We start from the raw sequence: 27,976 nt of genomic DNA, 5'->3' as shown, positions 1-27,976 counted from the left end.
TGTATATCGAAGTTATTATTAGAGTCACATGAGAAATTGATATATGGTTTTGAATTTCATTAGGTTCTGCCTCTTCTCCACCTGCATCAGAAGATTAAAAGAATGCTTCTACTTTCGGCCGCAAACGTACTAAAGCGAATATGGCTATGCTGTTGGTTTGTACTTCAAGTCTTAAAGTGTTGGTGTGATGTTATCTGAATAATTGAAGTGTATGCGTGTTTTCACTTCTTCCAGCTTTATGTTTAATATGTTCTTAATTTCCGGTTGTAAAAACGTTGGATGTAATGTTTGTTTATCAAAAACTTATATGTATGCATCTGTTATATATTATCTTCTATCTTATGACGCTAAGTCGATTATCGTGTCGATAAGCTTAAAATAATTCATGTATGACTTCTATACATTTCTTAAGATTAACTTACAAGTACATAAACTCTAACCCAATTATTATAAATTTGTAACTTTTAATTGGAAATAGGAAATTAGAGTTAATTTATCTTTACCATAATATTGTTTAGGGTGAGCTGTAGTTATGAATTTTATGATTTCTAGTTCGGATATATAAGACATCAGGCATTACATTGAATTTGTGTTTGGTTTGCCGTAAGACTGTTTCAACCTTGTCTTCCCTTAGCCGGTTGACATATACATATTTATTTCTCTTACCGTATAACCGGATTTACTATCTCCAATTAACCTCCTTATATAGCTAGGTTGTGGTTTATATTTATGCTTCTCTATATCACCGGTTTAAATTTTTACAAAACCAGTTGTTTCGGGAAAGCATAATAACCAAGTTAAATTATAGCATCGACTTATTAGGTTTTTCATGTTTGAATATAAGTACATGAGACGAAATTTGGCATCTTATTTATTTGACAATCCCGGGAATTACTACAATCCTGCCTCGGTCCAAACATGGATAAACTATTTTACATTCACATGTTTTCATTATTCTGTCATTGACAGTCCACCATACCAATCAAACACCTTCATCATCCGAGAATCGCCAACTTCGCATATTTCCGGTTGCATTTATATCGCAACTTTGCAACTTGCTTTGTTGTGTCCCGACGCGTTGCACCGGCTACAAACATGTCATTTTCGTGGAGTTTTCATCTTGCAACATAAAAGTTTTGTTACTGGTTTTTCAGAAATAAATACAAAACATATGATAGTGCAGATGGTTACCCGTATTTCCCCGGTTGACAATATCCGGCTCTTCCGCGGTCTACCTGGAGGGCGTCTGCTTGAGGGTGGGAATATTTCGACCGCTTCTCCTACAACTTCGGTCGAAGCTCCACTTGTATTGCTTTCGTTGCTTATGGGTAATATATCTTCCCCATATACCAAAGATAGGTTTTCTACAGTGTAAAAGTCTGATACAAGGGATTCGATACTCACTTTCTCTTTGATTGCTGAGGCGATTGCATGGGAGCAAGGTATGAGGAGCTTCTGAAATGAATGACAACTGCAAGATTTGGTGGCTAAATTAACGTGGTATGAACAACCATCCTTGTCTTTCACCTCAAACCCAACATCGTTAATCCGTCTTACTAGCATTCCACCACTGTTTTGAAAATTTTCTTCAACTATCTCCTTCACACGTACCGTCAGTCTTCCATTCCCAACTTGTGGGACATTACATCTTTCAGCAAACCAGTTCATTAGTTTTACTCTGATATACTCCACCAAAGCTGTTATCGGATATTCTCTTGCTTCACGAAGAACAGAGTTCCATGTCTCTGCGACATTGCTTGTCATTATGTTGTATCGATTTCCAGGAAAATGTGCCCTGGCCCAGTGCTCGAACCCTATTCCAATTAGGTATTCCGCACATGAAGCATTGATGTTTTTGATTTCGTTGAAGGCGATGTAAAATTCAGTTAGTCTGAATGCTCTAGCTGCCTTGCTCACCAAGTATCCAAGGTTCTTGTTTTTGAAATAAGTCTTGATGTTCCGCTTCAGGTGTAGCACACATGCACAATGTTGTGCTGCGGGATAGACCTACACGTATATATATTTCAGTTATAGTAATCTTCTCATAACTATAAACATAACATTCCATGCTATCTATTTTTGTATTTTTACCTTGGATATTCCATTGTATATGGAGGTGTGTCTGTCCGAAACAAAAACAACATCATTGTTGTTGGGGATAAACTTTAACAGCATTTTAAAAAACCACTCCCAAGCTTTGTCGTTCTCACCATCAACAATTCCAATGGCAATAGGAAATACTTGGTAATTGCCATCTTGTGCTGAAGCAGTGAGTAAGCATCCCGCATATTTGCCTCGTAAATGTGCTCCATCGATGATAATGACATTACGCATATGTTTGAAACCATTGATACATGCACCGAGGGCAAGAAACATGTATTTGAACCGATGACCAATCCCTTGTTCGTAAACCGTGTGCATTTCTGCCACTGAACCGGGATTTGCCACCACGAGTCTATGTAGGTATTCTGGAAGCAATCTATAAGACGTGGCAGATGAACCTTTTGCATGTTCTAGTGCAACTTCTCTTGATCGCCATGCTTTCCAATAAGATATCCTTACGTTGTGATCACCGAGCATGACTTGTATGATTTCGTTTGGGCGTGGTCCTCCACCGTTTCCTGCAAACCTTGACTTTATCATTTCCCCAATGACCATATGTGTTGCTTGTGCTTCATAGCCTGCGTTTAAAAGTTTTCCAGTTATATTTATTATTTGTTTCGTTTTTTCATAAGGTAACATGTTATGTGAAACTATCAATTTAAATTGAGTAAACAACTATTTGTACCACTCCATCGTTACTAACCACAAAAGAAACCGTATATAAATTCTAAAGCTAACTTTTTCATACTATAATCACTCTGACTTGCGTACGTCTTTTACGTTAAGATTATATCAATCACCGCTTATTATTTGAAGGAAAATTGGAACAGCTTATGTTATTTATATGATTTATACCTGCTCTTTCGTCAACTGAACACATATGTTCAGAAATAACTCTCCGTATTTCGTATTTTTCAACATTCTTCATTTTGACTGCGTAAATCCTCCATTTGCATGAACTACTTACGCATCTCAGGACCATTCCGCCGGGAGTTGATCGAGCATTCCTAAAACGGAATTTATTTCGCAAAGCGTATAAAGCAATTTGTTGTTTGAAATCAGCTATACTTTTAAACACCTTCCCTTCATACAATGCATCCGCATTGTTAGTTTCGATTCCTACATATTATTTTGATGATAGTTATATTAGTATCATGCTACATCAGGAAGTACATAAACATATTTCACATTAATATTTTACATTACAAGGTCATATTACATATTGTCATTTCCGTCTTTCCGTTTACGATAACCAAAAAAAAAAGCTTTTCCCCCGCCCATATATTTCACATCAAAAGATAGGCAACTTAGTTATAATTTAGGTTATTTGTTTTAAATTAGGGGATCAAACCCACCACAACCATCTTCAGATTCAGACGAGGCGTCTCCGCCGTCACTGAGAGGCTCTGGATCAGCCCTGTTATTTCCTATTCCCACCCCGAGTGTGAGATCAAGGAAAGGTTCAGTAGTGGCACCAGTTGCGGTCGGAGACGTAGCATGTAGATTGTTAGGAGCATCAACAGTGTGTATTATTTTTTCCGCAGCGGATGGTTCACCTGTGAAGAACAACGCCTCGTTATATTCGGTACACTCCAGTTTATAAACAGAATATGTTATCACATTTTTAACTAAATACCTCTTGTGAGGACTGTTACGCTGTTGATATTGTCCACTGTAGAATCAGGTTCTATCTGAACGGGTGGAGGGAGGGCAATGATGTTATCGAGTTCGTTGTTTCCATTGGTCGAGCCAGTGTAGGAATTGTCATCATCATCGTCGATGACAATGAAAGTTTCAGGTTGTGGGGCACATACCCTCCTATTGTGAGCAAGCGATAATCCTATAACTTCTTCTGTTGGGAGTGGGGACCGTGCAATATAAACCTCAAATGCCCTCTCTCTTTCCATCATGCCATCCCAGTACGTTTCGTCCTCAGCCATGTTTTCCCACACGTGAAGGGGTTCTTGGTCAAAGGTATCGCCTTGATGAACCATTGGGGTTGCTTCAAAGTTTGGAACTGAGTTTTGTAGATCCTCGATAGTTATCGGTTCTCCATAGAGCACTAACAAAAAAGTTAGATTCAGGGCGTCAACACCTCATATATGTATCAGAACAAATCAAATATATTTACATCGTTAAAATCCGGTTTATATTAATAAAAGATCTGTATAATGATAACCACATGCGCATACTTATTTTGACATAATAACCAAGATTTTTTCTATATATAGCGCGTATAAATTCAAATTTTAAACGGGTTTTAACATTCGCAATAATCAAGTTTGTAAGACAACTAGATCATATAATATTGGATATTTTACTTATACAGTATGTTTACCTTCATCTTGAGTATTGTAGTTGTCGAGTGGATCAAGAGATAAGGGAACCGCTCCCTCAAAAGATAGAAATTCACTTTCGTTTATGGTAAGATTGTCAGGAGGTTCAGCATTATGATCATCATCATTCTCTAGACCGTAGACCATCTCTATCTCTAGAGCGACACGGAAGACGAGTAGCAATTGTGGTTCATTGAACATGATCTCCAGCATATGCTTACTACACACGATCGGATGACCTCCAACCAAATCTTCCAAATAAAAATCATATACACTCGGTTAGTGTAAGAAAATTGTTACACTTGTCATGATTTCGACGTCTTTGTTACTAACCAAAGTGATCGGCGGAGTCGTTGGGCCATCAGGATGGAGCATCCACGGCGGGAGCTGATAGGTCAACACAACAGGAATGAGAATACCTAGGTTCAGAGTTATACGGATCCTCTCAACGATACCATCTACAGAATCTGTCCTGTTGATAATCAACGCTTCGCCCTCAGAATTTGGGGTTTCTTTGAAATTCCAGACGCCGGTTGACGACTTACACCAAAGGCCCATGATGAGCCGAAATAACCTACCCATCTGGTACATGCACGCAAGAAGCGTCAACAAAACTATACCGTAATTAACTCTCTCTATATAGTGAATGTTGAATCATAAAAAAAATCTGCGGACGTACCTTTAATCCCTTCTTCGCAGGCTGTTGCCGGAATCAATCTACCAGAACTGTATTATTGGGGGAATTTTGTTTTGCAGAATTGAGGTGCTGGTAGCCTCCTTTTATAGCGCAAAATGGATGAAGACGGTGGAGTTTCTTCCACATAATCCAGCTTATACAAAGCATTAAATGCGGCCAGCTACCTAGTCCTAGACATAATGATTCAACCTTAGGTTACATAAAATATCTCTGACACATTTGCTATATTTTGTTAAATAAGCATTTAAATTTCGTGCTTATCCAACCTGGTCTAGCTCAATTCAAGTTAAATAAAAATTTCATTCGGTTTAGTTTTCCCTTTGGTTTAACGTCCATATGGTTTAGTTCCCTATCAAACCTTATGTTTTATCGGTTAATTATTTCACTACTTCTTTCTCCTTACTTTTGTGGACTTCATTCAGACACGTCTACAAGTTATACACTTCAATCGATTTGTCTTATTTGCTTTACTAAGAAATGACCACTGTTGGAAGCTTCAAGTAAGATCTATTTACAAAAGGAACATATTAACGTTTTCTCTCAAACCATCCTTGTTGACCAAAGCGCATCATCATTTCTAACGTTGAACTTTCCACTCTATCGACATCATCGTTATACCATAACTGACGAGCCAAGAGAAAATAAAGGCAGCTTCTGCATATTTATTTGTATCGTTTTTTTTAAAATGAGTGGTCATGGTATAAGTTCAAAAATAGTTACCCCGATATATATCATTATATTAGTATTGAAGGACTACTTGTTATTATTGATAACAAAAAATTGTTAGGGTTCGTATACCACTCAACGCGCTCTATCGCGCTTTCGAATAAATACATATATCCCATACATTTGCTAATATATGTAAGATAAAATGTCATTTTCGGAGACACCACCTGACACTAGTATCTAAACTAGATTTGCCTACCGTAAGAAGATATCAGGCTACGCTACTCAAGTTGGAGCTCTATGAGGACTACTACGTAATTTCCAATTTGCTGTGTGCTCCGGTTACCTAATTAATTTTTCCCTTGCATGCATACCTAATAATCTTATGTTTCGTTGTTTTCCAGCCAAATCGGCCTTTTAGTTATTTATTTTTTGTTATTTTGGATAATTTTTGATATTTTCAGGAATTTTGGAAATTTTGCATATTTTATCTAAAAATAATAATATATTTAAATATATAATTATGATACAGGTATTTTAAGGTATCCGAAATATTTAGGTTCAGAGACGTTTTGGTTTGGTTCTTCCGGTATTAAATTTTTTTGATCCATTCTGGTATTGTGACAAGTTTTGATTCGGGTTTATGCTACTTTTTCGGATCTGGTTTTATCAAACGATGCAAACGCTGAAGTACTGGTCATAACGGGCCGGCAAACCAATCTACGCCATAATTAGTGAGATCACAAAAACCCAATCAACACAGTGATCCATTCCCACTCGTGGATTGTGTTCGAAAGGACCAAACAAAGTGACTTCACAACTGGTTCTCACTCTCAACAAGAAGAAGAAGAGAATGGAATTGGGGATAGTTTGGTTGGTTAGAGTTGCTTGGATCGCTGCTATACTTCCTATGTTGATCGCTTCGATACCCAATTCAAAGCTGACATCTTTTCACCAACTCGTTTTGGGTTTCGCCAGGAGAGGCAAGATTCTCCAGCCCTCCTCGTCTTCTCAGGTATTCATCAAAGCTTGTCACTTTATTCAGTTACCTTCCTTGTTAATCCGATTGAAACTCATGTTTCAGTTACAGAACCAAACAATTGCTACTTTAGTTTGGGATCTCAGCTTTTTAGTTTCACATGTGTTCTGTTTCAGTTTCTTGTTTTGAAACAATGCAGAAGTGGACACTTCCTCAGAAACACTTTGCTCACTTCTATGTTCTCGGTGTGGCGTGGACGACTCTTCTGCTCGCTGCCACGTGGATGTACGCTTTCAAAATGACCCCTTTGACGTCTGACGAGTTCCATTTGTCCAAAGTGTGGCGCGCAGTGTTTCTACTTGTCCTGATGGAGATCCAAGTTCTGAGACGCCTTATGGAGTCATTCTATGTCTTCAAGTATAGCCCTTCTGCTCGGATGAACATCCTTGGCTACCTCACTGGATTGTTGTAAGTCTGTTAATAAAAAAAAAACTATTGTCTTATTAGTTTTGATTGAGTTTTAATTTGAGCTTTTTTAGTTTCTATACAGCAGCGCCTTTATCACTCTGCGTCAATATAGCTCCAGAGGTGGTAACATTCGCTGGAAATAGCCGTACCTCCTCAGCCCCTGAGTTTGATTTATTATCTTCTTTAAGCCCTTTGATGAAGCTCGGATGGTGCCAGTTGATTGGTGCAGCTGTTTTTCTCTGGGGATGGTTACATCAGCGACGCTGTCACGCAATTCTCGTATGTTTTCTTTAAAATTTGGTCTCATTGTTTGTATGTGTGTTTAGATCATGAGAGATTATTAAAAAAATTGTTACTGCAGGGCTCGCTTCGAGAAAGTCCTAGCCAAGCGAGAGAGTACATAATACCACATGGAGATTGGTTTGAGATCGTCTCTAGTCCACATTACTTGGCAGAAATCGTAATAATACCTCTTCCCCCTAGTAGACATCTTCATGTTCTTTTTTTCTTGTCTTCACTAAATGGTATATGATGCTCTGTAATATAAGGTTTTATATGCGGGTTTGCTGATTGCGAGTGGAGGAACAGATGTAACCATCTGGTTACTCTTTGGTTTCGTGGTATGGTGCACTTCCCTTATTTGTCAAGATTACTAATGAAATGTTTTGTTTGGATTCAGAGAAATTTTATTTATGTCATTTCTTTGTAGGTTGGGAATCTGACATTAGCAGCTGGAGAAACTCACCGGTGGTATCTCCGGAAGTTTGAGAATTATCCGGCTAACCGGAATGCCATTTTCCCTTTTGCTTACTAAATGGTTTAAGAGAGAGAACACAACTTATTAATCAAGGTTATGGTTGTTGAATATTCACGCAAAAATGCTGTTAGATGAACAAATAGAATACAGCATTCTATCAAATTCATACGTGTCTGATTAGATTATCAAATACAAACTAAACCGTGTGCGGGAAAAATATACTTTTTAGAACAATGATAAAAAGATATATACATTTTTGAGGCAAAATATGCAAAAGTTATTAGTAATGCAGCAGAAGCTGTAATGAATTTGAAAACATTTGGACATAATCAATTATTAGGTTAGATGGAAATGGTTTTCCTTACAGTAGTTCTAGGCAAACTGCTTTAGTGCTTTGTGCATGGCTGGTCTTATAGCTAGTTTTCAGGCAACATTTTCTTCCAGAACCAATGTTCGGTCCAAATGAGTGACATATCTTCAATTGGCACTCCTTTGGTCTCAGGCAACATGAAGTAGACAAAGATGGTCATCACAGAAACGCAACAAGCAAATAAAAGAAAGATACCAAACTTGAGTGCACATAGGAGGTAAAGAAATGCCTGAGCCACGATGAAGGTGAAGAGGAGATTAACAGCAACGGTGATACTCTGCCCTGCGGAACGGATGGCCAAGGGAAACACTTCACTCGGTACAGTGTAGCCAAGAGGACCCCATGACCATCCGTATCCGAGAACAAAGAGTGAAAAGAAGATGACCAACATGATGGAGTATCCTTGTGACAGCTCTTGGTTGTCTCCAAGTTTCAATCCCAAAATCACCGAGACTATGATCTGTGTTCAAAAACATGAGTTGCATTGGTGATGTTTGTAGGCATCACCGGTTCTGGACCAAGCCAGTTGAAACATTCGTTTCAAACTCCTCCAAAATTTTTGAATTTTTTTTTATATAAATAGGCTCCCATATTTGTAAAAAAAAATTCAAACCTCCAAACCATAGAAATCATTTTTAAACTCTCCAAAATCTCGTAGGGTAAGTATAAAAAAGTTGATGATCTTCTTACCTGGCAGGTGATCATTTGTAATCCACCGCTTAAGAGCAGAGGTCTTCGTCCAAGCTTGTCCACTAACCCGATAGAAACAAATGTCGAAAGAACAAGGACAAACCCTAATAGAACTCCCGAGTAGAGCAAAGAGTTTTCACCAAATCCCATCGTGAGGAACATAACAGGCGCGTAAAATAGAATGCAGTTGACGCCGGTGAGAATCTGAAACATAGGCATGAGAACCGCCATGACAAGCTGAGGCCTGTGGCGTTTCTCCAGAATCTCTCTGAAAGGATGCTTGATGGAGCTTGCCAAGAGGCTGGCATCTATCAGATCTTGAAACTCGGCGTCGACGTTTCTAGTTCCCCTTAGCTTCTCAAGGACATGTCGGCCTTTTTCAGTCAACCCTCTTTGGATCAAGCTGTTGGGAGTCTCGGGAAGGAAGTAGCCTCCGAGAGACATGAGCAGAGCTGGAAAAGCGGCTGTACCAAGAGCCAGCCTCCAGCCCCAAGGACTAAACTTCTGCGTCACGTAACTGATCATGTTGGCTGAAAAGATCCCAAGAGTTGTTGCCAACTGAAACAAAACGCTGAGAGCACCTCTTATATGGGCTGGTGACACCTCTGATAAGTAAACAGGAACTGCCTGTAATAAAAAAAGAAAGAGAGATTTTGTCTAGTCAGGTAATTAAGATTTTTGTGTTTTTTCGTTACACATTTATTTTATTTTATTTTTTTAACACATTTAATTTTCTCACATAACCTGGGATTCAAATCCAACGCCAAAGCCAAGCATAATCCGTCCGAGGAGAAGCATGGAGAGGTTCACTGATCCAGCATTCACAGCAGCTCCAACTAGGAAGAAGATCCCAGCGCATATGATGCTTACACGACGTCCATATTTTCTAGTGATTGGTGAGGCCACAAGTGTGGCAACCAAACCAGCAATGTAGAGTGATGAGTTGAATGCGGCAAGTCCTTGATCGTTGAACTTGCAATAGTTGTTTTCGTGAGCGTTTCTCCTTTTGGCATACACGTTGGAGAAAAACTCTCTGAGGAAGTCATCCGTCGATGTGACACCACCTGTAAAGTACAGCCAAAGCCCTTGAGTGACTCAAGATCCAAACCCAAAAACTCCGAGATAGCTGAATGGATCTTTTAGTGATTGGTAGGTTGGTATAAAATCAGGTGGGACTCAAAATTTGAAACATGGAAAGAAAAAAAACCCAAACCCAAATTGAACACCAACCAGAAAAATCAGAATTTACAGCTGTAAAATTATTTTGATGAATGGTATAATATATATATATATATATATATATATATATATATATATATATATATATATATATATATATATATATATATATATATATATATACGAACTCAAAGTATTATTAACAGAATTGGAATGCATATAATAAAAAACCCCAAAAACCAAATATTCCCAAAAAGACCTGAAAAATTCTATCAAAGATTCAAATTAGTATCCGAAATGAGTATTTGAAATCTAAATAAGTATCTTAAATATTTAATTTCATGTTTATTTTAATATGATATCTGAAAATACCAGGATCCAAATTATTATTATTATTATTAAGCGAACTCAAAATAAATCAGATCCATAATAGATCTAATATAGCTGCATATATATGAAGCCTGAATGTGGCCTAAGAAGTTAATTCGTAAAAAGCAAAAAAAAAAAGAAAACACTGATTTGTTCTTTAACGCCCATGCCTACTTTGAGTCGTTTAAGACACTTAAGCACTAATTTTTTACTAGTACCTGCGACTCCGACGTCATATCCAAACATGCATCCACCAATGGCCGCAACAAGGCAAGTTATGGTGACGAACCCGGTGGTCTTCCCTTGGTATTGCTCTGCTCTCTCATTTGCCATTTTTTTTTGTGTGCTCCTTCGTCTACGTACTACTTATTATTTGGCTTACATTAAATGATATTCTCTGCAAATTCTCAAGCCTGCGAGAACAAACGAAACAAAGAAAAAGTTACACTAACATCTTCGTTTTATGTTACCCGGCCGTGTTATGTGGCTCGTTTCATTTTGTTTTTATCAAGTTGGTTTCCTCTTGCGTATTGGGCGTTTGATCAACTTGTGTGTTGGTAGAATGTTAGCTTGGATTAGAAACAAGTGTTTTTCCTTTTTCTGATCTTGTCTTCATGCTATTTGCATGTATTCCTATTTCAATGAATTTTTTTTTTTTTTGAAATTATGAGAGGAAACTCCACGGAATAAATGTGCTTTGTAGGGAAGTTCTTTACAGCTCCTATCTATTTTACATTATTGTGAGAGCGAATAAACTACTTAAAAAAAAACAATATGTTTACATATAGAATGATTTATAAGAACATGATTTCCTACAAAATTGTATTGTGTAGCTTTAAATATGAGTAATGATGCAACGACAATATCGTTGGAGGTGTAAATTTGAGTCCACAATTTTAAGTCAATATTTGAATGAGGTGCAGAAGCAAAAGAAATAAAAAGAAAGTATAGATTAATAAATGCAGGACTCTTCATATTATATGAATCAACTTTACAGAAAAATCAACTTTTTAGAATATCTTCACTAGCCGATGTAAATTTCAGGAGAATGTAAATTTCTTTTTAGTGAGAATTGAGATGGATCGGATCAGTTTAAGATTATAAAAATATATTTGAGGTCTTCTTTGAAGATGTCTGAAGATTTTCCACTTTTTATTCCACTAGTAAATCTTAGATTTTATCAATCCAACGAGTTTGAAGTGTTTTAGTTATTTCAGGTGATGCTTTCGCAAAAGAGGAATAGGGATACATGTGCTAGGTCGATTTGGGATCACTTAGGAAGAGCTTTCAGTGATAATCGGAGTACTTGTGTTTTTCATTGTCGGATACATATTAGGGCACCATTAACGGTTAAGTACCAAAAGCAGTAGTGAAATTGCATCCCGTATACACAACTTTTCTCGTAATTAACTCAATACCTTAAATCCCACATCATAGTATCTTTGTTCATAGACACACAACTTGTCATATCATGTATATTTACTTAATTTTCAAATTCTTTATGGTTTTTTTAGCTAATTGTTGAGTATCTCTGACACTTAATAATATTCTAAAATAAATTTATTATGTAACGAAATTAAATTTCGTTTTTCTAGCATGAACCAGTTAAAATGTGACATTTACAAAAACAACATTTCAAAGGTTCTCAAGATGTTTAGAACCAGTTCTGACACATTCATATACTTTTGTCTTTTTTTTTTTACTATAAACTAGATATTAATTTAGAGACTTCTATTAGAACTGCTGTAATATCTACAAAGCGGTTTATCTTTTATCTCTCTACTAACATAGTGATATGTATCCAAACTTTTTCTATTTGCTTATCCGTGTTTATCAAATTATTAAATAAATATTTTATAGAATATTTTTTTTAGTTTATTTTTATAAAATATCATTTAAAGAGGAAAATAACCAACACTTTTTTTTATTAAATGGTAAATATACATTTATACCTATAGTTAACTAGACATAGAGTTTAGAGTTAAAATGTGGAGTTTTGAGGGTAAAATTTCAATTTTTTTAAAAAAGATAAATATTAAAAAATTTAATATAAAAAGAGGTATTTCGATTATTTTTTGAAGGTTTTTTTGTTTTAATGACCAAAACTAGGATAAGACCCGCGCCTTGCGCGGAATTAAGTTATTATTTTTATTATATTTTGGAAAATGAAACAATAGTTTGGCTTCATTTGGATTAATCCGGATATCGGATTGGTTTCGGTTCGGTTCGTTTTTTTCGGTATTTGGTTAGTAAAATATAACTACTATTCTAAATCCATATTTACTTTGACTTTAGTTTTTCACATACTTTTGAAAGATTTCAACTGGACGACTAAATTGATCAGCCAATCTTGTTGCTTTAAATCATTAGTGTTTTTTTATATATATATATATATTATTTAGTTTGAATATTCATTAAATAAAAATTCATATGCGTTATATTTTATGATCATTTGTAACTTATTATAACAAAAAAATAATCTATTGATCACAAAATTTTCAGAGTGGGAATATTCAAATTTCTAATAATATATAGACGTTTTGAAAAATTCAAATATAACATATAAGAAAAAATATAAATGTTTTTATTATATATTTAATGTGATTTTTTAATATCTTTCAATAATATAAAATTAAAAAAAAAGAACTAAGATACCAAAATTGTTATCAAATATTTATTATTCATAATAATTAATTTTCATATATACGTTAATCATATTAGGTAATTTCGTAGCTTCTAATTAAGGAAAGTGCAAAAAAAATTTTGCTAGATTATTTATCAATTCGATAGTTAGTTTAATAAAAAAATATAATGTAAGTCAAGATGGACCAACCTATTTTTCTAAGAATAGTATATTTTATATAGTCATTTATTAAATGAGAATTTATAATCATACAGTTCTATGATCATTCATATCATTTTATAACTGAATATTTAAATCATCGATAACAAAATTTTCAATGTGAAATCTTTAATAAGTTTATAATTTATAAATGTTTTTGAAAATTCATTGAAAGTTTTAATATTAAAATATTTATGTAATCTTATGGTATATATTATAATCTATATATATATATAAATATATATGTTTTATTATTAAATGATATTTTTTACTCATATGGTTTTAAAATAATGTGTATCTTCTTATAATATTAAATAAAAGTTCATCTTAATACAATTTTATGATCATTTGTAACTTATTATGACAAAAAAAATAATCTATTGATCACAAAATTTTCAGAGTGGGGATCTTCAAATTTCTAATAATTTATAGACGTTTTGAAAAATTCAAAATATAACATATAAGAAAAATTATAAATGTTTTTATTATATATTTAATGTGATTTTTAAATATATTTTAATAATATAAAATTAAAAAAAGAACTAAGATACAAAAATTGTTATCAAATATTTATTATTCATTATAATTAATTTTCACATATACGTTAATCATATTAGGTAATTTCGTAGCTTTTATTTAAGGAAAGTGCAAAACATTTTTTGGTACGTTATTTATCAATTCGATAGTTAGTTTAATAAAAAGTGTAATATAAGTTAAGATGGACCAACCTATTTTTCTAGGAATAGTATATTTTATATAATTATTTATTAAATAAGAATTTATAATCATACGGTTCTATGATCGTTCATATCGTTTTATAACAAAATATTTAAATCATCGATAACAAAATTTTCAATCTGAAATTTTTAATAAGTTTATAATTTATAAATGTTCTTGAAAATTCATTGAAAGTTTTAATATTAAAATATTTATGTAATCTTATGGTATATAGTGTTTAATATATATATATATTTATTTTATTATTAAATGATATTTTTTACTCATATGGTTTTAAAATCATGTGTATCTTCTTATAATAAAAATGTTAAACCATTGATCATTAATTTTTAACATAATAATTTTAATAGTTTTAGTCATTTATTGTCGTTTTTAAAAATTCAAAATATAACATATACGAAAAAATCTAAATTTTATTTTTATAGCTAATTTGATTGTTTAATTTATTTTAATAATATAAAATTAAACAAAAAATGACGGAGGAGATATACATTGTTATCAAATCTTTATTATTAAACTCATTAATTGTCATATATATGTTAGTCATTTATGGTAATTCCGTAGGTTTTCTTTAAGGAAAGAAAATATCATATCATATCATTATATCATATAGTTTGACCAACTTATGTATCTAACAACATATAAAAATCGAATGTGGACCTACTTATTTTTCAATTGAATGTAATTGACTACCTAATTGAGTGCCACCTATGCATTGGGGCCTCTTTTAATTAATATAAAATTGAGGTTACATCTTTTCAAATGTTCCTCAATTAATATATAAGGGATTTAAAATGGACTAGAGAGAATTGCTCATTATTAAACTACGTCCATTATTTTGTTCTAGCCCATAGCCCATTGGGCTTTAATATTAATGTCAACTGAAAACAAAAAAATGTAATGGTAATCAATCTCGCGGAAGAGCAAATGAATTCAAGAAAGAGATCGAACCTGAGACGTTGAAGACTCCCACCACATCGTCTAAAGTTCTTAACCAACCGACCTCAAAAAAGTGTTCGCACAACCTAGAAATTAGTGTATATAAGATGTATCTAATGTGGTTGCTACACCTGACAATGTTCCTGTAAAAAAAAAAAAAAAAACAAAATCATCGCTCTAGAAAACCCTAAAAAGGCTTTCAGATCTTTTCCTCTTCTCAATTTGTGAATTTATGGACCACTGTTGTAGCCGGCGAAGCTGATCCCTATTTATCGCTTTATGGATTCCGACTCGGCGAAAGCTTCCTTTGAGTCGATGCGAGATGACCCTGAATGTATTCACGTTTCGAACGACCCTAATCTCACAGGACCACGCGGCGAATCTTCCGTTGCCGCCGAGGAAGGAGGCGGGTGCGATGGAGCTACGGGTGCGAAAGGAATTGATGCGGTTGACACCGCCGCTGCGGTTTTGAATCCCGTCGCTGAGATGAGTGGTGTGGTTGATGCCGTTTCCGCAGACCTGGCCGTGGAGGGAGGCGGAGGAGGAGAAGAGAATGCGAGTTTCGTTGCTCAGGAGTGCGGTTCCTTGGATTTGGTTGGTGGTGGCGCTGCGGTGGAGGTGGTTCCTCCGGTGGTTGGTGAAGGAGGAGAAGAGGACCGCGCGGCTGAGCAGAGTGATTCAGCAGCTAATTTGTTAGGGTTAGGTAGTGAAAAGGTTTCGATTTCAGGAGACAATCTCGAGGAAAGCAAAGAAGAAGAGCCTCCAGCTTCTGAGGTAAACGGAGATGATTCTCTGAGAGAGGGAAGCCAAGAGGTAGTTTGTGGAGGTAAGGCCGATGAGAAGAGTAGTCAGGCGATAGAGAGTAAGCTTGATGTCATGGAGGAGGACACTGCAGCTCAAGCTGCCTCCTTGGAAGATATAGTTAGTGTTGACATAGATATTCCCGATGCTAAAGATGTAGCTAGCGTGGCTGGTTTTACTGAAATTTCATCTCAGGATAAGGATGTAGCTAGCGTGGCTAGTGTTGATTCAGTTCCTTTAGAGCAAGAGCTATTAAAAGAGTTGCAAATTGGTGAAGAAGCTAGAGATCTGACAGATGGAGATGCAAAAGAAGATATGGATGTCACAGAAGGTGCTATGGGTAATCAGTTATTGAAGAAAACTGAGGAGGAAGAAAAGCCTGTGTTGGAGATCAAAACTAATCCCCAAGATGTGGATGATGTGGCTAATGAGGGTTCAGAAAAAAATGAGACTCGAGTGGGTGAATCGTCTGTAGATAAGGAAACTGTTATGGATGATGTCAAAGAAAATGTTGAGAAGGATCCAGAAGCTGGTAAATCAGTGGACATGCATGTACCAGAGTCTGCAGAAGAAGTGGAAACATATGTTAAATATGGTGATGGGATAGAGGAAGATGGTGAAGGAATGGCTGGTGTAGGTGAAGCAGAACAGACAGTTGATTTGGAGGAAACCCAAAAACTATCTGAGGAACTGGCTAAAGTAGACGAAACAAAGATTGCTGAAGCATCCGAAGAAACAGGGACAGTGATCAGACATGAGGATGAGGAGAAAATGGATGACATGACTGATATGGCGGAAGATGTGAAAATCCATGGAGACTCCTCGACAGCTGATATTGAGGGCGGGAGGGAAGATCTTGAAGAGATGGGAGTGACAGAAGAACTGGAAGAGACTGTTACGGATAAAGTGGAGGGAGCAAAAATTGATGGAGTGTCAGAAGAAACAGAGACAAGGATCGAAGATGAGGATCAGGAAAAGGATGATGACATGGCTGATGTGAAAACACATGGAGACTCCTTGGTGGCTGATATTGAGGAGGGGAAGGAAATTCAGGAAGAGATGGGATTAGCAGAAATGACAGAGACACAGGAGGAGACTGTTGAGGGTAAAGCAGTCAGAACAAAAGTTGCTGAAGCATCAGAAGAAACAGAGACAAGGTCCGTAGATGTGGATCACGAGAAAGATGAAAACATGATGGATGTGAAAACTCTTGGAGACTCATCGGTAGCTGATACTGAGGAGGAGAAGAAAAGACAGGAGGAGATGGGAATGGCAGAAATGACAGAAATGACAGAGACACAAGAGGAGACTGTTGAGGGTAAAGTAGACGGAACAAAAGCTGCTGAAATGTCAGAAGAAACCGAGGCAAGGACCGAAGATGAGGATGAGGAGAAAGATGAAAACATGACTGATGCGGAAACGCATGTAGACTCCTCATTAGCTGATATAGAGGAGGGGAAGGAAAGTCAGGAAGAGATAGAAATGACAGAACTAACAGCGACACAGGATGAGAGTGTAACGGCTGAGACGGGGGATGAAGATGCAGAGGACGTCGAGGAAGAAAATAAGGGTGTTGGAGGAAAGAGGAAGCGGGTTAGAAATACAAAGACGGGAAAGAAGAAAGAGGAAGATGTTTGTTTCATATGTTTTGATGGGGGTGACCTTGTCCTTTGTGACCGCAGGTAAACTTAAATTTGTAGTTCATGTGCTCTTTTCTCCTTCTTTCTTCTGGTCCCTTTAACAGATGATAACTTTTGTGTATTTAAATGTACGATTATGTTGGCTTGCAGGGGTTGCCCAAAAGCTTACCACCCTTCCTGTGTAAATCAAGACGAGGATTTTTTCCGGTCAAAGGGTAAATGGAACTGTGGTAAGTTTTTCTCTGTTATTTAATCAGTGAATATAGTTCAGGAAAACATGACACATAATCTGCTAAAATTTCTCTGAGTGGTGTATGTATATTGTTTACCTTAGTTATTTACAGTGTCTTTAACATTGTTAATTTTTTAGAAATCATAATGGTATATGTTTTTTATCTGTCATTCTGATTATGATTTTTATTGCAATGTCTTGGTAATTCAAGCTTTTTCTTTCTTCTTTCGTTTGAGTTCCTGGCTAATAGTATGCATTTATCCTAAATCCCTTTTTCCTTTACTCATCTCAGATTATAAGTTTGAAACTTTAGTTGAAAGTTATTATCTATTGCTTTTGCTTTGCACATCGTATTTCATTCAATGTCCTTCCTTATTGAATCTTTCTTTAGTCTCAAGCCTTTTGTACCACTGTCAAATGCTACACAGGCAAGGGCAATTTGTTTGTGAAATGGATGTCTGATTGCTATCAAGGCTGTGTAGTCGTTGAAATTCCCAAGAACTTGACAACGGTGGCTTTTAGTTGATTCGCTGTTGTCAACGGTAGCAGCAGTGGGATCTCTTGTGTCGTTTATTAAGTAATTTTTTTTTGAAAAATACACTAGCATTGATGCTTTTATATACTTTGGTAGTGGTGACATCGTCACTATAATTCTATCCATTTAAACTTGTTAGGAGAACCTTTTGATATAAAGAGAAAGATATTGATTTTTCATTTCTGTTAGGCATCGACTAATGGTTCTCTCTAAGCTATTTTCCCTTTGTACCGATTTGTTGATGATTCGTGTCTTTAGCAATGGGTTCACAATCACTTTTGGTACATATGGTAATAAATAACAGACGCTAATGTGATGTAGGAGCCCAAAGAACACTGTGCCGTATCTTAGTATGTTACTGTCCCTCATATGTTAGAATACATCATATACACTTTAGATAGTATAATGTTTGAGTGGTCATTTGTCATATTTTCGTTTGTTACCTATCTCTGTATATGTATGTATTTGGTAAGCTTAATCTTTGAAGGTTTATTTCTATGTCTCTATACTAGAACCTAACACAATGTTACATTTTCATGAATAGGATGGCACCAGTGTAGCAAATGTGAGAAAACTGCGACATACTTGTGCTACACATGTGTGTTTTCATTATGCAAGGGCTGCGCCAAGGATGCTGTCTTTTTTTGCATAAGAGGTAATAAGGGTTTCTGTGAAACATGCATGGAGACAATCAAGTTGATAGAAAGAGAGGAGCAGGAAAAGAAGGAGCCGGTATGCTTGAATACACTTTTAGTTTTCTTTCTTGTTGATTTTTTTTCTTGTGATTATCTGTTGATAAAACTGATCATCATGTTTAAGTACCGCATGAACTTGCTTTTACCGTTTCTCTCATCAAACATTTTGTGGACCAAGCATAGAAAGGTTGATGATACTTACTGATTCTGTTTTCTCCTGGAGAATTACTCTATTGCATTATGCACGTGTTTATGAGCTTTCAACTTGGTTGATGCATTATAAGCATACGTCTCTGTCTTTTTACTTTGAAATATGACTAATACATATGAATTTGGTCATCGTTGTTCCACACCAAATAGTTGATTTTCGTTTATACCTTAGTTTCCACTATCAATTTGAATGTCAGTCTTCTTTTTCTGATACCTCTCACTGAATCTGTTTTGTCTTTTATAGGCGCAGTTGGATTTTGATGACAAGACCAGCTGGGAATCTCTCTTCAAGGATTACTGGATTGATTTGAAAACGCAGCTATCTATAAGTCCAGAAGAACTTGATCAGGCTAAGAGCCCACAGAAAGGAAATAAGTCTCATGCTGGTAAACAGGGAACAGCCAGGGAGATTGACTATGTAACTGATGAAGGATCAGATTCGGATAGTTCTCCAAAAAAGAGGAAGACTAGAAGTCGATCGAAGCCTGGTTCTGCGGAGAAAAACCAATCTCCAGCTAATAAAAGCTCGTCAGGTGAAACGTGGGCTTCCAAGGAACTTTTGGATGTTGTCGCGCACATGAGACGTGGTGACAGATCTTTCTTACCTTCCACAGAAGTACACGCGCTCCTGCTGGATTATATAAAAAAATACAATCTTCGTGATCCCCGTCGTAAAAGCCAAGTTGTTTGTGACTCCAGGCTTAAGAATTTGTTCGGGAAATCTCATGTTGGGCACTTTGAGATGTTAAATATCCTTGATACCCATTTCCTTGATAAAGAGCAGCAGCAGGCAGATAATATTCAAGGTAGCATTGTTGATACAGACCCTGACTATGTGGATCTTGATGAAAACGTGGACCATCCAGTGAAAAGTGCGAAGGATAAGAAACGTAAAACACGTAAAAAGGGTGCAAGGAAAGGGCGTCAATCCAATCTTGATGATTTTGCCGCTGTTGATATGCACAACATCAATTTGATATACTTGAGGCGGAGCTTGGTGGAAGATCTACTTGAAGATTCTACAGCGTTCGAAGAAAAAGTAGCTAGTGCATTTGTTAGGTTAAGGATATCTGGAAATCAAAAGCAAGATTTATATCGACTGGTTCAAGTTGTTGGTATGTTTAGTTTCCATTTTACTGATTATTTTAATATATGGTTAATTCAAAGGTTGACTCTAATCCTTTTGGTTTGAAACACAGGCACAAGCAAAGCTCCTGAACCCTATAAAGTTGGCAAAAAAACAACAGACTATGTACTTGAGATATTGAACTTGGACAAAACAGAAGTGATATCCATCGACATTATATCAAATCAAGATTTCACTGAGGTGACACACTCTTCTGCTGATTCGAACTTTAGTTCTTACGTAGAATTCTCTTTGCATTTTCATATGTTGACAAGCCGAGGAGGCAGTGTTACTCTTTTCTTAGCGAACTTCTCCTGATTAGCGAGCAGTAATTGTGCAAGAATGCCATATGTTTAACCAATAGCTTCCGTGCAATAATTTCAGGATGAATGCAATCGTCTAAGGCAGAGCATAAAATGTGGATTAATCAACAGGCTGACAGTGGTATGCTTCATATTATTTTAAGTCTGCATATGGTTGCGTCTTAAATTCTGTCAACCGTCATGCTTTTACTTTTTTGGGTATTCTAATGTCAATTGTTTTTTTAGGGTGATATACAAGAAAAGGCCATAGCGCTGCAGGAAGTGAGGGTAAAAAACGTAAGTTGTTAATCATTGTCCTTTTACTCATTATTATACGTTTGGTAAGTGAGCTCTCTAGATTGGGAAACGGAGATTAACTGTAGTACTGTACTAATCTGCCCAGGCAATGTGCATGACTAGTGTTCTATCGTCTCTCTTATGTTTTGAAATTTGTTACTTTTATGATGCAGTTGTTGGACGCAGAGATCCTACGTTTCAGTCATTTGCGTGATCGTGCTAGCGACATGGGCCACAGAAAAGAATATCCTTATCTGTTGATTTTTTTTTAGTTCTGTCACAATGATTATTGCCGATGCTCTGGGAATGCTTCTGTGTGTATGTTTTTGTACTTCAGGGAAAGAGCAAATGATCTGTCATTTGTCGTCAAAAGCATATAATTTCATTATTTTCTGTTCACTTACGTAAGTAATCCTTAACCCATTGTTACGCTGCGAGAATGTGTTGAGAAAGTGCAACTGCTGAAGTCTCCAGAGGAACGGCAGCGCAGGCTAGAAGAAATTCCAGAAATACATGCTGATCCCAAGATGGACCCAGATTATGAGTCCGAAGACGAAGAAGAAAAAGAAAAAGGTTTCGTATAAAAATCAAGCTTTGTTTTTTGCATCTATTGTCTGGCGTTATCTATTCTAACGTTTTTTGATCTTTGGCTGTTGTAATGCATCTAGAGAAAAGTCTGAGGAGACGAAGTAGTAGCTTCAACAGAAGAGGAAGAGACCCGATATCTCCACGAAAGGGAGGATTTAGTTCCAATGAATCATGGACTGGCACAAGTAACTACTCAAGCACAAGTGCAAATCGTGAGTTAAGCAGAAGTTACTCTGGTAGAGGCTCTAATGGAAGAGGGGATTATCTTGGTAGTTCTGACGACAAGGTTAGTGATAGTCTGTGGAATTCAGGTAGAGAAAGAGAAAAAGACATGCAACAATATTTAGGCACTGAGAAGCCGAGAACTGTTTCTCTCCCCGAACCTCCTCCCAGAAGTTCCCGTGCTGTTGCGCCACCAGAATTGTCTCCTAGAATTGCCCCCGTAATCTCAACGCCACCTCCTCCTGTTGTTCCGCAGCCTGCTCCCAAGTCAAATGAGTCAGAGAAAATGTGGCATTACAAGGACCCATCTGGTAAAGTTCAAGGGCCTTTTTCAATGGCGCAGCTCCGTAAGTGGAACAACACTGGGTACTTCCCTGCTAAGTTGGAAATCTGGAAAGCCAACGAGTCATCGTTGGACTCTGTTCTCCTGACTGATGCATTGGCTGGGCTGTTTCAGAAGCAAGGCCAGTCGGTGGATAATAGCTACACGAAAGCTTATTCTGGTCAATCAAGCCAATCTGAACCCAATATAGGTTCTTCTGCTAGGACCGCTCCATCAGTCCTTGACATTCCCAAGAATTCTCAGGATACTTGGAGTTCAGGTGGAAGCCTTCCATCGCCTACTCCGACTCAAATGACAACCCCAACGGCAAAAAGGAGAAGTTTTGAGAGCAGATGGTCTCCAACCAAGCCTTCTGCGCAGTCAGCTGTTCAGTCGATGAGTTTTCCTTCAGCACAATCTGTCCCGAGTCAAGCTTCAAGGACAGATATCCCTGTGGTTGTAAACACTGCTAGTGCATTGCAGCCTGGAACCCACCCAATTCCAACACCAGATCGGGCTAACGTTTCTGTTAATCACTATGGTTCTTCTGGTCCTCTTCCATCTCCAACACCGGTAGGCGGAATGCAAAGCTGGGGTAACATGCAGACGGATAAATTTGATTTACATGGTCGTGGTAGAGGTGATGCTCCATTTTCTTCTCAGAATAGTTCTGCGTCTTATGGCACCACAACTCCAAGTGCTCTCACCTCGCAAAGTCAACCAGGGTTTCCAGCATCTGATCCATGGAGGGCTCCCGTTCCAAGCCAATCAAATACTCAGACTCAGGCACCAGCATGGGCTATGAACACCAGTCAAAACTCAGGACAACCTCAGGCTCCAACAAACCAAAACAGCAGCTGGGGTCAAGCGACTGTTGTAAATCCAAACATGGGATGGGCTGGTCCTCCTCAAGCTGGAATGAGCGTAAACTGGGCTGCATCTTCGGTTCCACCAACTGGTCAGGGAATGCCTAATCCTGGATGGGGCGGGCCCGCCCAAGTACAACAACCACAAGCTTATCCAAACTCCGGGTGGGGTGTAACAGGTCAAGCTCAATCCCAAGCCCAAGTTCAAGCTCCAGGGAGTAGTACAAGCTCTGGATGGATGCAGACAGGTCAAGGGATGCAGTCTGGGAACAGTAATCAAAACTGGGGAACTCAAAACCAGACAGCAATGCCAAGCGGTGGCTCAGGAGGGAACCAAACTGGTTACTGGGGAAACCAACAGAACCAGAATGGAGATTCTGGGTATGGTTGGAATAGGCAGTCAAGTGGAAGTGGTGGGCATAATAACAACTTCAAAGGGCAAAGAGTATGCAAGTTCCATCGAGAAAATGGAAATTGCAGGAAAGGAGCAGCCTGCACTTACCTCCACAACTAAACCAGCTTTTCTCAATCTCCTTCTGTTTTTGGGTGATGTTTGCTGCATCCTAAAAAGCAGTTTTAGGCGTTTTAGACACACTATGCACAAGAGTCTTTTGTTGAGAGCCTTTCACTCAGAATTAGCTTGACATGTTTCTTTGTTTTTGGGGTTTAAGGGCTTAGTACTGAAATGTCGTGGTGGTGAATATGGTGGTAGAGAATATCCCTCTTGCATATAGTATTTGCTAGACCAACTATATGTTTTCTATCAGTAAACCTCTCTTTAGGAAAGTCTTAATTCACCCCCATACATCATGTTTCGTTTTAAAATTCTACTAAGCTTTGTTCAAACAAAAAAGTTTTCTTTGATTTTTTTAGATAATAATAAAGTTTGACAACATCTTATTCTGTTTCATAACAGACGCATTATATGATATAAACCAAAGAAGAGCAAACATACCCCCTCTTTATCAACAACTAATGCTCCACATTCGAGTTGTTTAGAACAAACCGGCTGTAAACAAACAAGTTTTGTCCAAAGATGTACGTATAGAACAAAAGAAGAAAGATGAGAAGAACTTTTTGAGAAGTAGACGAATTGATCATGTGTGACGAAAACGTCTAACGAAGACTTGCAAATAAAGGTGGTGACAGAAGATAAAACTTCTGTCATTCTATTACATTAGCATCCTTTTAGTTAGCAACTCTGATGACAAAATTACACAATTAAACTTTTTAATCCGATCAATTATCGATCAGTGGCTTTCCTTGTAGGCTAGCCTTCACGGTCTCAATACGAGCCACATGAGAAAACGGCCCACGAGCTGCTTTTGTAACAGGTATTCTGACGGTCTCAGGTACTTCAAAAACATTCCAAAACTTCAGTCTCGTCTCCTGCTGCTGAGACTACAGTACAACCATCCGGACACTGGGTCATAGATAGAACTCTTGATGTATGACCAAAAAGCTCAGCCATTTTCACCATCGATGGGTACTTCCACAGTGTGAGCTGAGACCCATGTAAGCTAAGCAGCTCTCTTTCCTTGTTGCTCCATAACAGAGAAGAAACTTTGAACACAATATTATTAAAAAGATTAAAGGAGGAAAAAACGAAAAAAAAAAAAGAAAAACTTTGCGGGCAAGTAAGTAAACAAACGATCGCGTTTTGGTATCAAAACTGGTCCTGGTCAAAGGGTAAGTATGTAAATTAACATCCATCGGGAGATCAAACCAAACCCCCAAGTGGAAGGAAGAAGAAAGAAACCCTTCCCTCAAAATCTCTTCTCAACTCTCAAAATCAATCAATCATTTTCGGGCTAAAACAAAATCCCCTTGTGATCGATGAACTTGTCAAAGCGCCTGGCTCTGTTAGGAGCTCAATCCGCGCTCTCAATCGCCAGACCCCGAGGCTTGGGCTCCTCCTCCTCCTCCGCCTACGGCTTAATCGATCGTCGTCCCTTCCAGTTCAGGCAAATCTCGGAGCTCACGAAAGTCAACGGGAAGCGTGCTTTCCTCGTCGATACCTTGGCTCTGGTAACGTTACCCTAGATCTAAAAGCTAAGGCAGAGTATCTTGAGGAATGTTTAATTTGTTTTTTTTGTTGCTGTTGAAAGGTGAGGAGTCTAGAAGCACAAGGTGTACCGTCGAAACAAGCAGAGGCCATTACTTCTGCGATCACTGAGGTGTTGAATGATAGCTTGGAGAATGTCTCCGAGTCTTTTGTTTCCAAGGCTGAGATGCAGAAGGTTCTTTGTTTGCTTTTTTCAATGCTTAATAAAATTGTATCTTTTTGTTTTGTTTTGGTCTTACTTGGTGTGTCTTTGTGGGTGCAGATTGAAATGATTCAAGATTCTAATCTCTCCAAATTTAAATCTGAAGTCAAAAGCTCTCAGGTAACAACATATACAGGTTCTTGTTTGTTATCTTGCATATGGTTGTTTGTAATAACATATACAGGTTCTAGTTTTATTTTGGATAACCTTTTGAGTTTGTGATTGCGTTTTGCCATCCCCATACATCATTGTATCTCATTTGTATCAGTTGGTTATGGTTACAAAAACTGGTTTGCTCGTTATGCACATCTTCATTTATGATTTTTTTACTTCGGGTTATGGACTAGTTTGAGAGATTGTGACTAGTTTGAGAGATTGTGTTACTTTGAAATTCCAACACTGAAGTGTGTCGTTGACGTTGATATTGTGTGGACTTCAAAAATTTAACACACGAGAAGATGTTTTTTTCCTTTCTCTTTCTCTGTGAGTCTTAGGCAGCTTTTTCATATGATGTTGTGTTACAACTTTTGGTTTTGCAGGAGCATCATTTTACTGTTTTACAACGCGAGACAGAAAAACTAAGAGGGGATATAGAGAAGATGAGAAGCGAGCTAAGGTTTTGTTAATTTTTATCTAGCCTCTCTCACATTCTCGATGTCATCTTGTTATATCTTTTGAAAACTAAGGCATCTTAAGTTGAAACAGGTATGAAATTGATAAGGTAACAGCTGGACAACGCTTGGATTTGAATCTTGAAAGAGGGTATGAAAGCTTCCACATTTTCTCACATGGCTATTACCATTTTACCACCATCTCCATCTGTGAAAGGCGTGAGGTTTTTGAATTATATGGTATAATATGATTGTGATTGTCTTGTTTAATTACAGCCGGATACGTGATGAGCTAGCTAATCAGAATTCGGAAACAACAAACCTCACGAACAAGCTTGACAGAGTATTTCTATCTCCTTTACTCATAAACTTTCTCTTCATTTTTTTTTTTCCGCACTTGGGAAGATTTGATAACACGCATGATATGTTTGTTTGTTGCAGGAAATTCATGCATTGAGAGCTCAGCTAGAAGCGGCGAAATACGAAGTTATCAAATACTGCATTGGTACACTCGTCTCCATTTCAGCAGTGGGACTCGCAGTCCTTCGCATAATGATGTAGTTGAATCTAACCCTCATGACTCTTATATGCTCAAAACAAATGTTGGTGGATTCTCAATTTTTCACTTGAAACCTCAGTGTCATATTCTTTTTTCTTTTCTGGCTGAGGAAAAGAGAAAAAACAGTGCTATTGTATTCGTGATCTCTTGGGCTAATCATCCTTACTAGAACAGGTTTTGAATTTGCCTCGAGTATTATATCAATCCACGAATCGTTGATTTTTTACTACTAATTTCCTTACTGTTTTTATATACTAAGTAACAATGGCACCAAAAAAAAGAAGCTAGTATCTCATTTAATTATTTCTCTAATCTTGATGCCTTTGGTTGCTTACAACCATGCCCCCATTTTCTTTGTTCCTTGATACTACGTTCTTCTAATAGACGGTCTCAGCATCTCCAGCTTGTGGAGACTCTTTTCTTAGCCAACAAAGGAACGCACGATTTTAATGATCTTGATGTGGTTAAGAGCAAAAGAATATGCTAAAAGAAATTAAACCAAAAGAATGAAAATGTGTGAAATTATTGTTGTCGCATGGTTTTCTTCCTTTTTCATTTACATCAAGCTCATTTCACTGGTTTGCCGTGTCACCGGTGGTGACACAAATATGGAGGGAAGTATCTAACCCAAGCAATGGCAAATTGGTTTGATTCACGGGCATAGAATTAAGCTTTATTTTTATGGTTTCACAAAACAAAAACTCTAGAATCAAGCTGCATTAGTTTGTAAAAAGGCATTTTTTGTTTGAATAAATTTAACATTCTCCAAAAAAAAAAAAAATTAGAGGAGGATCTGAAGACTTGTTTTCATCAAATGGAACAAGATTTATAATATTGCCATTGGTGTCAACTATTGCTTATCATAGAATATTATTGCGGCGTGAGTCCATCAGTATTGTTGATGCATGGAGTCATGGAGACTTCTTCTTTTGTTCTATTAACAAGCCTTCAATCAATTTAAAATTGATTTGTTTCTTGATGCAAAACATTATTACAAGGTAAAAGATGTACATTACTCTAAACGTCATATATATAACATTTAGTTTTAGATAAAAAGCTTTTCTAAATTAATTTGTTGGCTAAAAGTTTCTAAAACAAAAGTCTAAAAGTTCTTTAAATAAAAAATGTTCAAATAACTTGCAATATTTTAGACAAATACTATACAAATTTTTACAAAACATGCCTTTTACAAAACATTCTGCTTATGAAATTGAAATAAATGCATTCCATTTTCCCCGTTGAAACATTGACCTTTTTGGGGACTAAAGAACACATAATACAGCGAAACATTGACCTTTTTGGTAAAGATGTAATCTTATGAATGAACGTTTATAAAGGAGAAATTAAATTGACATATCACATGGAAAATGTAATTAAAAAATTAACGAGAGTTGCTTTCAAAAATTTATAAACAGAAAAATGGTATTTAATAAATAAGCTCATAACTAAATTGTGTATGTAAAAAAAAGGAGTTATACTCATCACCACAGAGTTGAAAGTTGAAACAACACACAAGGACGCTGCGTCTGTAAGTATATAAGGTAACTTCCTCCTCCTCCCTTGAACGAAA

The 27,976-nt window shown here is 36.9% G+C and overlaps 5 protein-coding genes and 1 long non-coding RNA gene across 7 annotated transcripts; 3 read left to right on the top strand and 3 right to left on the bottom strand.

The window, feature by feature from the left end:
• Positions 1-982: 982 nt before the first annotated feature.
• On the bottom strand, positions 983-2,643 carry LOC125577997. The gene is made up of 3 exons (XM_048740224.1): positions 2,092-2,643; positions 1,192-2,007; positions 983-1,087 (listed from the first exon to the last, which is right to left on the bottom strand). Exons 1-3 carry the CDS (start codon positions 2,641-2,643, stop codon positions 983-985), a joined length of 1,473 nt encoding a protein of 490 aa, XP_048596181.1.
• Positions 2,644-3,273: 630 nt separating this feature from the next.
• Positions 3,274-3,812, bottom strand: LOC125577783. Its single transcript, XR_007316170.1, has 2 exons — positions 3,740-3,812; positions 3,274-3,659 (listed from the first exon to the last, which is right to left on the bottom strand). It is a non-coding gene; the product is annotated as an uncharacterized LOC125577783 (long non-coding RNA).
• A 2,667-nt stretch (positions 3,813-6,479) lies between these two features.
• LOC125577782 (polyprenol reductase 2-like) lies at positions 6,480-8,240 on the top strand. Of its 2 annotated transcripts, none has more exons than XM_048739603.1 (6): positions 6,480-6,817; positions 6,981-7,249; positions 7,321-7,528; positions 7,611-7,709; positions 7,798-7,869; positions 7,959-8,240. In XM_048739603.1, the coding sequence occupies exons 1-6, from the start codon at positions 6,656-6,658 to the stop codon at positions 8,061-8,063; spliced, it is 915 nt and encodes a 304-aa protein (XP_048595560.1). In that variant the 5' UTR covers positions 6,480-6,655; the 3' UTR covers positions 8,064-8,240. The 2 variants fall into 2 exon arrangements, with proteins under 2 accessions (XP_048595560.1, XP_048595561.1); XM_048739604.1 differs by having other exon boundaries at positions 6,642-6,817; positions 6,958-7,249.
• Positions 8,241-8,282: 42 nt separating this feature from the next.
• Positions 8,283-11,196, bottom strand: LOC106359620 (sugar transport protein 7-like). Its single transcript, XM_048739602.1, has 4 exons — positions 10,833-11,196; positions 9,811-10,130; positions 9,067-9,693; positions 8,283-8,836 (listed from the first exon to the last, which is right to left on the bottom strand). Exons 1-4 carry the CDS (start codon positions 10,945-10,947, stop codon positions 8,423-8,425), a joined length of 1,476 nt encoding a protein of 491 aa, XP_048595559.1. The 5' UTR covers positions 10,948-11,196; the 3' UTR covers positions 8,283-8,422.
• A 4,069-nt stretch (positions 11,197-15,265) lies between these two features.
• On the top strand, positions 15,266-23,772 carry LOC106360733 (zinc finger CCCH domain-containing protein 19-like). Its single transcript, XM_013800386.3, has 10 exons — positions 15,266-17,616; positions 17,725-17,804; positions 18,886-19,073; positions 19,491-20,361; positions 20,446-20,573; positions 20,757-20,816; positions 20,921-20,971; positions 21,145-21,215; positions 21,402-21,544; positions 21,640-23,772. The coding sequence occupies exons 1-10, from the start codon at positions 15,413-15,415 to the stop codon at positions 23,481-23,483; spliced, it is 5,640 nt and encodes a 1,879-aa protein (XP_013655840.2). The 5' UTR covers positions 15,266-15,412; the 3' UTR covers positions 23,484-23,772.
• Positions 23,773-24,704: 932 nt separating this feature from the next.
• On the top strand, positions 24,705-26,639 carry LOC106360732 (protein FMP32, mitochondrial). Its single transcript, XM_013800384.3, has 7 exons — positions 24,705-24,997; positions 25,078-25,209; positions 25,297-25,356; positions 25,776-25,852; positions 25,942-25,998; positions 26,124-26,190; positions 26,289-26,639. Exons 1-7 carry the CDS (start codon positions 24,806-24,808, stop codon positions 26,406-26,408), a joined length of 705 nt encoding a protein of 234 aa, XP_013655838.1. The 5' UTR covers positions 24,705-24,805; the 3' UTR covers positions 26,409-26,639.
• Positions 26,640-27,976: the final 1,337 nt, after the last annotated feature.

This window comes from Brassica napus, chromosome A9, assembly GCF_020379485.1.
Source record: "Brassica napus cultivar Da-Ae chromosome A9, Da-Ae, whole genome shotgun sequence".
In the NCBI taxonomy this organism is placed as follows: domain Eukaryota; kingdom Viridiplantae; phylum Streptophyta; class Magnoliopsida; order Brassicales; family Brassicaceae; genus Brassica; species Brassica napus.
Note: the sequence above shows the minus strand (reverse complement) of the source record. Positions and strands in the feature narration are given on the sequence as shown.

Excerpts from the sequence above, each read along its gene's own strand:
- LOC106360733 (XM_013800386.3), top strand. The coding sequence starts at position 15,413 with ATGGATTCCGACTCGGCGAAAGCTTCCTTTGAGTCGATGCGAGATGAC. Across the intron at positions 20,972-21,144 it reads AGGAAGTGAGGGTAAAAAAC|TTGTTGGACGCAGAGATCCT; the intron begins GTAAGTTGTTAA and ends TTTATGATGCAG. Across the intron at positions 21,216-21,401 it reads GACATGGGCCACAGAAAAGA|GCTGCGAGAATGTGTTGAGA; the intron begins ATATCCTTATCT and ends ACCCATTGTTAC.
- LOC125577782 (XM_048739603.1), top strand. The coding sequence starts at position 6,656 with ATGGAATTGGGGATAGTTTGGTTGGTTAGAGTTGCTTGGATCGCTGCT. Across the intron at positions 6,818-6,980 it reads AGCCCTCCTCGTCTTCTCAG|AAGTGGACACTTCCTCAGAA; the intron begins GTATTCATCAAA and ends GAAACAATGCAG. Across the intron at positions 7,870-7,958 it reads GGTTACTCTTTGGTTTCGTG|GTTGGGAATCTGACATTAGC; the intron begins GTATGGTGCACT and ends ATTTCTTTGTAG.
- LOC125577997 (XM_048740224.1), bottom strand. The coding sequence starts at position 2,643 with ATGATAAAGTCAAGGTTTGCAGGAAACGGTGGAGGACCACGCCCAAAC. Across the intron at positions 2,008-2,091 it reads TATACAATGGAATATCCAAG|GTCTATCCCGCAGCACAACA; the intron begins GTAAAAATACAA and ends ATATACGTGTAG. Across the intron at positions 1,088-1,191 it reads TGTCAACCGGGGAAATACGG|CCGGTGCAACGCGTCGGGAC; the intron begins GTAACCATCTGC and ends ACATGTTTGTAG.
- LOC106359620 (XM_048739602.1), bottom strand. The coding sequence starts at position 10,947 with ATGGCAAATGAGAGAGCAGAGCAATACCAAGGGAAGACCACCGGGTTC. Across the intron at positions 10,131-10,832 it reads ATATGACGTCGGAGTCGCAG|GTGGTGTCACATCGACGGAT; the intron begins GTACTAGTAAAA and ends TGTACTTTACAG. Across the intron at positions 9,694-9,810 it reads GCGTTGGATTTGAATCCCAG|GCAGTTCCTGTTTACTTATC; the intron begins GTTATGTGAGAA and ends TTTTTATTACAG.
- LOC106360732 (XM_013800384.3), top strand. The coding sequence starts at position 24,806 with ATGAACTTGTCAAAGCGCCTGGCTCTGTTAGGAGCTCAATCCGCGCTC. Across the intron at positions 24,998-25,077 it reads TCGTCGATACCTTGGCTCTG|GTGAGGAGTCTAGAAGCACA; the intron begins GTAACGTTACCC and ends TGCTGTTGAAAG. Across the intron at positions 25,853-25,941 it reads AAGATGAGAAGCGAGCTAAG|GTATGAAATTGATAAGGTAA; the intron begins GTTTTGTTAATT and ends AAGTTGAAACAG.